This window comes from Sceloporus occidentalis, unplaced genomic scaffold (assembly GCF_023333645.1).
Source record: "Sceloporus occidentalis isolate IW3139 unplaced genomic scaffold, rSceOcc1.0.p SCAF_14, whole genome shotgun sequence".
NCBI classification, from domain to species: Eukaryota; Metazoa; Chordata; class Lepidosauria; order Squamata; family Phrynosomatidae; genus Sceloporus; species Sceloporus occidentalis.
In genome coordinates, this window is record NW_028316994.1 from 11,501,770 (window position 1) to 11,514,029 (window position 12,260).

Below are 12,260 nucleotides of genomic sequence, written 5' to 3' on the forward strand. Positions count from 1 at the left end.
CTGACGCTGCAACCGCCTCCGGTTCCCAATTGAACGCTGTATAAAAAAAGTGAGCGCAGCAGAAAGCAAAAAGGAAAAGAAAGAGAACAGGAGGCGTTTTCTATTTTCCTCTATTTTACTTTATGTGTTTTCCTTCCGGTTCATAGAAGGCGGAACGCTCTCCTCCAATGCCTGCCCCGCAGAGGTGGCTCCTGTCGAAGGAGCACCGGAAGTGAGGGCTGCGGGGCCCATTTCCGCTATGAAGCCTTAAGTCTCCTCACAGCAGCGGCGTCCGTAGCTTCAATGGCCTCCTCTAGGTGGCGCTGCTGCTGCTGCTGCTGCTGGGCGTCTCCATCGCTGTCCCTCCCTCGCGGCCCAAGGCAGCTTCCTTGGAGGAGGCAGACTTGGGAGCTTCCTGCCTTGGAAGGAGCACAGGAGCACCTCCTCAAGGCTCCCTGCGTGGTCTGGAAGGCAGATGGCAGCCATTGGCTGCCCGGTTCTTTCGCCCGCCTTGAGAAGGCCCTAATCCTTCCACAGCGTCCACCGAAGTGGCCTCAGGGCCCCACGTCATTCAAAGCCGTTATTATAACTGTGCTGTTGTCAGCCTCAGTCGGGCCTTCAGGGCCCCCAGCGAACGCCTTCTTGCCTCATCCTTCATTCTCTGGAACCTGGCTGCCAGGCCCGACCCATCTCGCCTTGGAGGGAATGATCTCCTCCTCCTCCTCCTCGCTGGTGGCAGAGAGCGCCCCCTTCTGGCCTCAGCAAAAGTGAAGCAGCAGCAGCCGCATCTTCTGTAGGTTTGGCCTTTGTCCGAGTTCCTCCTCCAACTCCTCCTCCCTCAGCCCCAGCCGTCAAACAGATCATGTTGACCCTTTTCCCCAACGCTCTGACTCTTTTCTGGCTCAAGGCTGTGGAATTCTGGGAGTTTGGGGGGGTTGTTGGGCATCGCAACCCTGTTGGGTCTTGCAAGCAGATTGGACCTTGCATTTTGTAAGCCTTTTGGGTGATTGCAAACATATTGGCTCTTGCTCTTTGCAAGCATGCTGGATCTTGCAAGGAGGTTGGACCTTGCGTTTTGTATGCATATTGGGCATTGCACAGAATTTGGATATTGCAGGCATATTGGATCTTGCATTTTGTAAGCCTATTGGATACAGCAAAGATTGGACCTTACATTTTGTAAGCATGTTGCATATTGCAAGCAGGTTGGGTCTTGCATTTTGTAAGCACACTGGATCTTGCAAGGAGGTTGGAGGTTGCAAACAGGTTGGATACTGCATTTTGTAAGCTGGGTAACCCAGCGAATGTGGACAGATGAGTGTAGTGTCTTTAGCTTTTATTTGTACTGCAATATTTTTTAAATGCCCGACATTTTATAGTGCCTTGTCCTCCTTTGTGGTTATGACATCTGGTCACCTGCATATTGCAAGCATATTGGGGGTTGCATTTTGCAAGGATTGGGTGTATCCACATGGAAGAAATAAAGCAGCTTGACACCAGTATAACTGCCATGACTCTTTCCTGCAGAATCTTTGGATTTGTAGTTTGCTGAGACACCAGAGATCTCTTGACAGACCAGGCTGAAAGCCTCAACAAACTTCAAATCCCAGGAGTGTTAAAGTGAAGTCAAACTGCTGTATTTCTGCAGTGTGGTTACATCCCTTGTTGCCCTTGTTGTGAGCCCCGAAGTAGTTTCCAACATATGGTGACCCAAACTTGTCACAAACCTGTTTTCTGGGGCTGAGAGTGTGTAACTCACCCAAAGGCAAGCATATTGTGAACATATTGGATATTGCAGGGATATTGGACCACAGCTCAGGAATATTCCCCCCTCCTTTTTTCCTCACTATTCCAAATTGGATCCCCTTCCTGAGATGGCTGGGAAACTGATCTCTTTCTTACTTCAGCACTAACCCATAAGAACTCCACTCCCTTCATATGATGGGAAGCTAAATACCATCTTCTTCCCTTGAAAGAATCAAGCCTGAAACCTCTCTGCCATCCAAGGAGGCGATGCCTGTGGTGATTGGCTTTGAGGGCAGTGCCAACAAGATTGGAGTCGGGATCGTGCGCGACGGAGAGGTCCTGAGCAATCCTCGAAGAACATACGTCACCCCTCCAGGGCAGGGTAAGTACTATATATACTCATGTATAAGTTCTAGAAATTTAATTTAAAAATTGACCAAGAAAATCTGAGTTGACTTATCCACAAGTCAAAGTAAATACTGTACTTGATATAACTCTTATAATAAAACAGGAACCATCCCTTGGTGAAAGGTAAGAGTGTAATCTGCCATGGAAGCCCATGTGTCCCTGTCTTCACGCATCTAACCTTTAGTCCCATTCCAGGTTTCCTGCCAGGTGACACGGCACGTCACCACCGTTCTTGCGTCCTTGCCGTCCTCCAGGAGGCACTTCGTGAGGCTGGGCTGAAGCCGCAAGACATAGATGCAGTCGCTTTTACCAAGGGTAAGTTCCTTAGGTGCGCCTTTAAAGAGAAGAGAACAGTACTGGATCACAAGCAGACATTTGGGATTCTTCAAGGTGATGTTCAGGTTGGTGCCCCTTTCATCCCAGAGTGCATGCAGAGATTCTACACAGAGGGTGACAAGTGCTGCCATTAAATATATGGGATATGTATTATCAGAAGATATGCAATGGCTGTGTTTGGACATCATAGTAAACCATGGTTTATGTTATTCTAGCTCCCTGAATTGACCAAAACAAACCATAATTTGTTTTCTGTTTCTAGTCAGTTTCACTCCCAACAATTTTATTCATTTCTGTTTAAGGGCAGGGAAAACAACCCAGAGACAAGCCACAGTTTTTGCCTTCAGTTGTAATAATAAACCATGGTTTAAACAAGCTTGAGTGTATAACCCAAAAACAAATCATGTCACCTAACAGTGGTTTTAGGCTGACCAATAACTATGTTTTGAATGTGGTTTGGCAGAACAAGCTGGAATTCAGCAAACTCTGATGTGGCTTATTATTAAGCAGATTTTATATACACATTCTAAACTGATTTTTGTTAACTGAGATCCTGGGATGTAAAGCAGGGTATAGATGCTTCAATAAAATAATAAAAGTGCTTGTATACTTTTCCCTGGTTGTATACTATTCATTTCATTTTGACATTCTATTTATTCACCTGTCTTCAATGCATGGAACTTCAAAGGCAACTTACAGTAAAATAACACATTCAAAAGAACTGAAATTAGACTCCCAGACTAGATGGAGGTTTGGTCCTATTCATGGAGAAAATCTATAGAGTGTCTCAACTGGAACTGTGCTTCTGGTTCTCTGGGCATGTCTGAAAAATGAATGTGGATTAGGCTTGCCAGAGTAAAAACTAGAGAGAGCTGATTTACCTTTAATGGTTCTGGAGAAGATGGTATTTTTCACACAAACAGATAAGAAAGAACAGATGTTGAAATTCTTTTTCCTATACGACCATTAAAGATACAGATGTCCTCTCCAGTTTTCAATCTGGCAACTCCAATTAGTGCATGAAAAGCAGGACTACTGGTTGAGGTGACCAAATCCTCTTTTCTCTCCATCATCCAGGTCCGGGCATGGGTGCCCCCTTAGTGACAGTGGCTATCGTGGCCCGGACTGTGGCCCAATTGTGGGGGAAGCCTCTGCTGGGAGTGAATCACTGCGTGGGGCACATTGAAATGGGGCGGTTAGTGACCGGTGCTCAGAATCCAACAGTCTTGTATGTCAGTGGTGGAAACACTCAGGTAAGGGTGAAAACAATGCATCATAATTACTACACTGAGATTTTTTAACTTTGGACATATCATAAGAAGGAAGGAAAGAAGAAAAGACAGGCTCGGAAAGTCAGGTGGCAGTAAGAAAAGTGGAAGTGCATGTTAGAGATGGATAGACTCAGTCAAGGAAGCCAAAGCCCTGAACTTCCAAGTCCTGAGCAGGGCTCTTGATAACAGGGTGACTTGGCAGTCTCTCATTCATAGGGTTGCCATAAGTCACAGTTGACTTAATGACGGTTAACAAGAAGAAATGAAGCTTGGTTGTTGGTAGTTCTGGGGGCCCTGTCCCTTCTTCCTGTAGAACAATTTATTTAGTATTACACTTATATTACCGTATAACTGATTTTTAAATCACACATGCACATGTATTTTTGGAGATTTTTCTAAATTTTTAATCTTTAATAATAAAAATAATAATAATAAAATTTTTATTTATATACCGCTATTCCAAGGATCACAGCAGTGCACAGCAAGAGATAAAAAACAGTTAAAAACATGACAAACCCAGTACCCCCAGCAAATAACAACAATTAACAATAACAACAATAGACAACCAAACAGCTCCCCATACAAATGGCTGTGTAGAATGGAATACAACATAACACTGCCAAGGGGAAAGAATGACAGACAAGGCTCACGGGGGAAAAGCCTGGCGGAACAAGAAGGTCTTTAGATCTTTACTGCTTTTAATAATTTGTGATCCACCTTGAGTACCATTATTGGGGGGAAAGGATGGAATATAATTACACAGGTTTCAAACTAAAAAAGAGAGCACCTGTACATTTATTGGTTGTGCCAAAGAGGGAATTTTTGCAGAGGTTGTTTGTCACACAGCCACTAAAGGTAGAGCAAGCCTCAAATTTTTGCTCTTGATGATGATACTACACTGTGTTTCCAAGGATGTTGTATGTAGGTTGCATTTCATTATCCTCAAGTGGCATTTAATCTTCAGAGCAATGCTGTGACATAGGTTTACTGGTGAGCTTCATAAGTGGAGATTTGAGCTAATATGATAGTCTCCACAGTCCTACTATGATATTCTTACCCAAGTTAGAACTCAGCCATACCAAAGGCATTTTTGTAGCCCTCATCCTCTCCAGGCTCCCTGGACCATCCCTTTTCTGGCTATAAAAAAGGCAAATTGTCTCTCATGGAAGCTGCAGTTAACAACAAATCTCCACTGTATACCCTGGCTACTTCCAGTTTGATTTAGTTTTCTCTTTTTGTCAGTCCATGTGGTTTCCAAAGGGCCCAAGAGGCAGGAGATTGATCTCGGGACCCACCACATTTGACCAACCCTGCTCTTAACTGCTACAGCGAAGGGCCTTATTCTGTTGTGATTTCTGCTCAGCCCCCTTGAGGCTTACTTTTGTGATGAGTATTATGTATCCACTTTTCCCCCTGGAGTATTGTTGTCAAGAGGGCATCTTACATCCTTTTTTCTTCCTCCTCTGTCCAGTTAGGATTGCTGGACAACCTGTGATTTTGAAGGACTTTGCTGAAGGCTGACTTCAGCTATGTAACGCAAAAGTGGAGACATCTCTGATATTGAGAACCTCGGGTAGTTTGGAATTGGGGTGCTGTGGGTTATGTATGACTTGAATTCTTTTGTGGGCCAGTTTTTAAAAGGACTGTAAGTGAGATGTGCTAATTTGATTCATCATTTCCTCCCAACACATCCAGGTCATTGCATACTCTGAGCGCCGATATCGGATATTTGGGGAAACCATTGACATTGCTGTGGGGAACTGCTTGGACCGTTTTGCCCGAGTGCTGAAGGTGAGTCTTGGACTGTCACTCTCCTTCCTTGGTGTGAAAATGCAGTGGGGCCATGAGTGTTATCTTCCATTAGACAGGACTCTGATGACATATGGAAATAAAGTGCTGAAACTAATTTCAGCAAGTCTCCTGGATCACCTCACTAGGAAACTGATGCTGTGATTCTAGGAGCAGGACAGATATCTTCTCCTGAGTACTTGGAAAGTCACTGTTTGGAGCTACATTTTCCAGACTACTCCATCCAGTGTGGCCAAAACTGCTCCATCCAGTTTTGGATTAGTTTTGTGATGAGAGGAAGGGTGATGGAACCCCTATGGAATTCTGACAATCTTATCATTTTTTTGGCTTAGATCTCAAATGACCCCAGCCCAGGTTACAACATTGAACAGATGGCCAAGAAGTGAGTAATCCCAAATACACACATTTGTCATGACTGTGTTTAATTTACCCTTGATGCTTTAGTTGTACTGGTGTGTGTGTTTGTGTGTGTACATGTGTGCATGTCTGTCCCACTCTAGAGCACAGTGTTTTAGCAGAATGGCAACTGTGAGCGGTAAAAAACTAAGAATTTCCAATTAATACAGGTTATCCAAAATTCCAAAATCCAAAATAACATGTCCTCATATTTTCATCTCCCCCCCATGCTAAGATTTAATCCTAAATTGTCTTTGTTCTTCTTCTTTGTGGTTTCTAAATGCTTCAAATATCCTCTTCATATTCTCAAGTTTTATATGTAAATTTATTAAGAAAAGCTGAATTTCTCAGTTACAAACTCCGTGGGGTAGGGAACTGTCCCTTATATTTTGTAAAGTATCACAGTTGATGATGATGGTGATAATTTGAATATGAGTCCATATGATTTGTTGTGATCTCATTCCAAGTTTTCCCAGGACCAAGCAGCCAGCAAGTCCACTTGAGAATTGCATGCTTATGCAAGTTCATTTTAAATAGTTCTCCCTGTCCACCTTTGTTTCGAGCACTTCTACCAACCCACAGAGATGTGAGTGTTTCACATCTTTCCCCACCACAGTGAGGACTAAAAAATTCTTGTTCCTCTTGTTGTTCTTAAAAAAAGTTCTGAGTAGACCAAAACAATATAGATGGGAGAGGAGAGATTTAATGTCATTTCTTCCTTTCTCCACAGAGGCCAAAAGCTGGTTGAGCTTCCATATACAGTAAAAGGCATGGATGTGTCTTTCTCTGGGATCTTATCCCATATTGAGGTATGATTGTATCTCTTCTATCTCACCTAATCTTGCTAATGTCTTTCATTCTGTCTTACTCAAAGTGTTCTTTTGCCCTTAAATTCTGTGACACAATAGGCAGAAATTCTAGTGAGGACCATTTCCCCCGACCCAGTTCCATGTCTCCATATAAAGCAAGTTCTACCTGTTTAAATATTTGCTTGTTATCAGTGCCATAAGGATAGTACAGTTGTCATCAGCCAGCCACAATCCTGTTAGGAATGTATGTATGCATAAAGTGTGGCTTATCTGTCTGTATGTCTGTTCTTGGATGGGATGCAGAGAGCTATTTTGTAGCATTTTGCTCACCATCCCAAACTTCCCTCACCAGCTTTCAAGCCATGGAAGGAACTGCTGGTGATGTTGCTACTCCTTACTGGTGGGGAATGGAGGCAATTTAATGATGAAGATGTAGTTGGTCTGGGATCTGTGGGGAATGGGTGCACTCTGTGAGTGCACCCTATTGTCCTTCCTTTCAGAGATACCTGACCAACTGGATCTTCATGACTGGAACTGCCTCCAATCTCTGTCCACTTCTAGCAAGTAAGCAGCAATAGTAGTCCTAACCAAAGCTTGAAAGCTGTCAGGGTGGGGAGAGAATATAGAACTGTACAAGCAAAGTGTTATACTCCACCTGGTTGATGTAGGTTCTTGGCCATAATGTCCTACTTGTGAGTTTTCCAGAGGCAACCAGTTGATTGCAGTGAGAACAGAATGTTGGACTAATACAAAATGGCTGTTCTTACATTCTTAGCGACACATTAACCTCAACAGGAAAGAAAGAAAATTAGCTAAATAAATTCATTCACTCTTCTTTTTTCTCCATGTTGCAGGAAGTGGCTCACAAAATGTTAACTGCAGGAGAATGTACCCCAGAGGATCTTTGCTTTTCCCTACAGGTGAGGGCACCATTTGGCAGATATCTGGGATGAACAACAAGGACAAGCAGACACCCATTGTTAGATGAAGTTCTCTTGCTTCATCCTTTCAGGAGCTGGAGAAGAAGTGAAGGGAAAGACTTTGTCCTTTACTAAACTATCCTAAAGGGACAAAGGTACCATTAGGCAGAGTGAAGTAATGACCTAAGACAGAAGATGGTAGGAGGCAGCATTGTCAGCCCCAGCTCACAGCTATTCCTTCCAAGCCTCTAGTCTTGAACGATAGAACTTTTTAGGCCAGAAAGCCTGTCCTGTGTCCCCCTAGCTAGCCTGTTGCTCTTAGGTATGTAAGAAGACTCTCTCTTGTTGCTAGCAACACTCAACTGGTAGTCTGTTCATCAGTGTGAAATGTGTTATCTTGTCCTTTCCCTCAGACACCAAAATGTCTTGGGATGGCCCTGCCACCTTATGCCATCAGCTACTTCCAGGTCAACCATGAAAGGCCTGGAATGTTTTTGTGAGGCTGCCTGCCAGCTACAAAGGGCTTATACCTCCCCTTTTCGTTCATATCAGGTGAGGGAAGACTAATGCAGATTGCATGCAGAGATTATGAGGGAACCCATAGGTGGGCAAAATATAGTAGTGCATGCCTCAATTAAGGCACCTGTGCAGTCCAATGTTGACCTGGGATCTATAGCTTCAGAATCATAGAATTGAAGGGTTCTCTTGGGTTCTCTAGTCCCCTGCCAGTGCAGGAATCTGCAAGTGAAGCCTCCCTGAAAGATAACCATTCTCAACCTCTGCTTTAAAAATTTCCAACAAAGGAGTGCCAACCACTATCCAAGCCAACCACTATCCATCTTCATGCAGCTCTTACTTTCAAAAAAATTCTAATGTTCACTCTTCTTGCGATTTGAATGCATTGGTCTGGATCTTACCATCTGGAGTAGCAGAGAATAAGCTTGCTCCATTTTCTACATGACAGCCCTACAGAAATTTGAAGAGAGCTATCACATTACCTCTCAAGCTTCTTTTCTTTGTGCTAAATATACCCAGATTCCTTAGCCGTTCTTCACAGGGTGTGGTTTCCAGACCTTTTGTTATGGATCTTCCAGTGAGAATCAAAATAGTTCTTAATTTTTTTTGCTTGCTTTCTCCAGGAGACGGTCTTTGCAATGCTGGTAGAGATCACGGAACGAGCCATGGCACACACTGGCTCCCAAGAGGCACTCATTGTGGGAGGTGTTGGCTGTAAGTACTGGGCCAGGTTTGTGAAAGGCTGAAGCCTCTGTCTTCTTTGCTTTGCAAGTTCCTTCTATTTGTGCTGCACCTACACTCTTTCATGAGCATAGCTCTAAAACAATTTGACCTGTACTCCCAATTCTACACACATGCTCCCAAGACTCTCAGAACCAGGCTCTGGAGATTGCTTTACAACCTTAACTATCACCTCTGGTTGCTTTCCTCATTTTCCCAATTTTCTCATCCACATCCAATCTAGTTCCAAACAAACTGGAAAATGTGCTGTATCTCCCAGTTCTAAATCATCTCTTTTTAATTAAGAGTTCCTTTTATGTAACTCCTTTGAATTTTTACTTTTGGCTCATCTCGACATTGTTCTAATTTCTCAAAAATGTCCCCTCTTCAACCCATCCACTCCCCTGTGGTGACTGGTTTTAAAGGAGGCTGGATTTATTTTGGAGAAAAAAGCTGTGTCTAGGAGAGTTATGCTCTTTCCCCTAGCCTCTTTTGCTTTTCCTAATAGTCACAAGTTGACCTGCTGTCATGGTTTTTCCAAATGAGAAATGAGTTATAAGTGCATGGGTACAGAATATACAAATTTACTTCTTTGAATCTTGTCTGTCTATCTTTATCTAATGCTTATTGATCAAGCTGGTCAGCTAGTGTACATCCATGACATGCTCTTTTTCCCTCCAGGTAATGAGCGGCTGCAGGAAATGATGGAAATCATGTGCCAGGAGAGGGGAGCTAAGCTGTTTGCTACAGATGAAAGGTGAGATTCCATTCACCTAACCTGCCTTCTAGGAGCCCCCCAGACATAGTCTTTCACAAGAATGCAGGAAGGGGAGACTATTTCATGGCTGCCTTCAAATTCACAAGCATAGCTTCCAGTGGGATAGCAGTTGATGCAAAAGAAAACCAACCAAAATCTTATGGCATTATCAAGCTTAACAGATTTCTTGTGGCAGAAGACTAAAGGTGCCACAATCAGCTAATGCTGATAAAGTTTGGTTCCGTGTTTCCGGATCTTAATCGTGACAAAGGTTTGTTTGTCTTCTACCGTATGGCAAATTAGGAAGATTGGGTACTGCTGATTCATGTTGTTGGGCATGTTAATTTAGTGTAAAGCTTAATACCAGGCTAAAGACTGTACTTTGCAGTCTTTTTAGCCCTACTGTTTACCATCTTTATTATATATAGAGAACAGAAGATTCAGAGCTTGAAAGAGAGGATTCAAGAGTCTTCTATCTGAAGTGGAGATCATGTGTCAACATTTCTGTACTACCTCTCTAAGGATTATACTCCACTACCTTTTTATTTCTAGATTCTGTATTGACAATGGAGCCATGATTGCTCAAGCTGGCTGGGAGATGTTCCAATCAGGGCAAGTCACTGCACTTGAGGATTCATGGATTACACAGAGGTGATGATGTTTTCCATGCAAGGCCAGGGCTATGGGGGAAGCTTGCTGTTTGATGCATTAAAATAAAGGGCAGAGACATTTGATGTGTTAATATTGGGGGCGGGCGTGTCACCTATTGTATTTGCAGTACTGTAGCTTTCCCTTGTAAACTGTGAATTTCATCATGGCTGATGAAAGAAATAACTATAAGTTCTTAGTTCAGTGATTAAATGAAATTAAGGGCGTTTGGCATGTCCAAGCAGCATATTTCTGTGTTCAGTTTGTTCACTTCTCCTTCTTTCATCCAAGTGACTAAAAAGAAATGAAAACATCCAAAAGGACATATGAACTGAAGATCCTGGTTTGTTTCTCCTAAGCAAGTCAGGATCCATAAATCAGTGGCAAATCTTGGCTTGTTTAAGAGCAACAAATCAAGAGCTCAGGAAGTTGTCATAGAAAGCCTTCAGATTCTGGTTTTACCCATGATCAGTTCTTCAATCAACTAGAAGCAATACATAACTCTCTATCTGCAGTTTTTCTCTCCTGTGTGTGAGACAAAGGGGAAGGAGGAAATACCTCCCAGGTGGGTGGCTGAATGAATGAATGTAGGATTGCAAGCTTGAAGTCTGTTTTTTACCCCTGATGTGCAGGTATCGTACAGATGAAGTGGAGGTAACGTGGCGTGACTGATGGCATGAAGGCCAGCCTGCTTTAAGGTGGTCGGAAGACATAAGCATGAACAACAGGGAATAACGGGACTATTGAATTCTCAGTGGACAGGAAACTAATTCAAACGATTAAAACCTTTTTTTTTGTAGAATGGTTTTGGTGTCTGTGTCCTGAGAAGACAATGGGATGAGATCCACTTCGCCTATATTTTGAAAGACCAATGTGTGACTTGCCTATCTGCTTGCCTAAATGTCACGGAGGGCCCAGAGGGTTAATGAAATGTAAGTCCATAAGTGAGAGCGAAAACTCTGTATTAGCTGTGGGAAATTCAGTGGATCTTGCTTTTCCATTATCTCAAATAGAGGTACTTACCCTTTACAAAGGGACTCACTTTACCCTGCCAGAACTTGCTACTTTCCCAGATACAGCATAGGAAGTGACTCTATGCCAAATTAGACTATTGGCCTCTCCAGCCCAAGATTTCCAATGCAGTGCCACTCCAGAATCATCCCTGGCTCTTCCTAATGATGTCACAGATTGGACCGGGAACCTCTGAATCTAAATTGTATGGTATAGCAGTCTGCCACAAGCCCTAGCTAACCCTCCTTCCCTGTTTCCAGCTGTGATCAGTTTCTTCAGTGCTGTGGCTGTTTCCACACTACACCTTGCTTTTATTTTGGGATTCATTCAGCTTTGGCAGAGAGGTCGTGTGGGAAATGAAGCAATCTTGTCTTCTGCTGCTCCAGAGAATGGAATGTGAACCAATGGATCCAAATGACAAGAAAAGAGGTTCCACCTAAACATTAGGAAAAACTACTTTGTTGTAAGAGCTATTCAACAGTGGAATAGACTGTCACAGAGGTTGGATAAGAGTCTTTCAAAAAGGCTTTATTTGTGGCATCGTGCATGGCACGGGGTTGTGGGTGCCTCCCAACTTTTGAGATTCTATGTAAGGATCCGCCATATTAAGATAGGTAGTGGGCTTGTGCAGCAACAACAAGAGAGAAGACCTGAAGTTTTTAAAGTAGGAGTCAGACTACTGTTGTTAAATAACAATATTTAAATTTAATATTTACAGTTAGTCTCATCCTTAAACATAGGAGAAATCAGCATTGTAGATCTTACTCTGGGAACGAAGAGGGAGAAATTTAACACTGCTGCAGAATGGCCTGGTAACATGGACCCTTCTCCTGCATCTTGAAGGTAGTCTGTTGCCTTATTTTGTTCCCATGTAACAGAGACATCATTGCCTGTGGCAACCATCTGGCTAACCCAGGAGCTCACCAGGCACTGC

The 12,260-nt window shown here is 43.2% G+C and overlaps 1 protein-coding gene across 2 annotated transcripts; it reads left to right on the forward strand.

The window, feature by feature from the left end:
• The first annotated feature begins 4 nt into the window (after positions 1 to 4).
• LOC149303944 (tRNA N6-adenosine threonylcarbamoyltransferase-like) lies at positions 5 to 12,062 on the forward strand. Of its 2 annotated transcripts, none has more exons than XM_089479647.1 (12): positions 5 to 49; positions 1,956 to 2,107; positions 2,329 to 2,448; positions 3,547 to 3,722; positions 5,436 to 5,531; positions 5,882 to 5,931; positions 6,676 to 6,754; positions 7,609 to 7,674; positions 8,814 to 8,904; positions 9,592 to 9,667; positions 10,220 to 10,318; positions 10,948 to 12,062. In XM_089479647.1, the coding sequence occupies exons 2-12, from the start codon at positions 1,993 to 1,995 to the stop codon at positions 10,985 to 10,987; spliced, it is 1,008 nt and encodes a 335-aa protein (XP_089335773.1). In that variant the 5' UTR covers positions 5 to 49; positions 1,956 to 1,992; the 3' UTR covers positions 10,988 to 12,062. The 2 variants fall into 2 exon arrangements, with proteins under 2 accessions (XP_089335773.1, XP_089335772.1); XM_089479646.1 differs by lacking the exon at positions 5 to 49 and adding an exon at positions 426 to 772.
• The last annotated feature ends 198 nt before the right edge of the window (positions 12,063 to 12,260 follow it).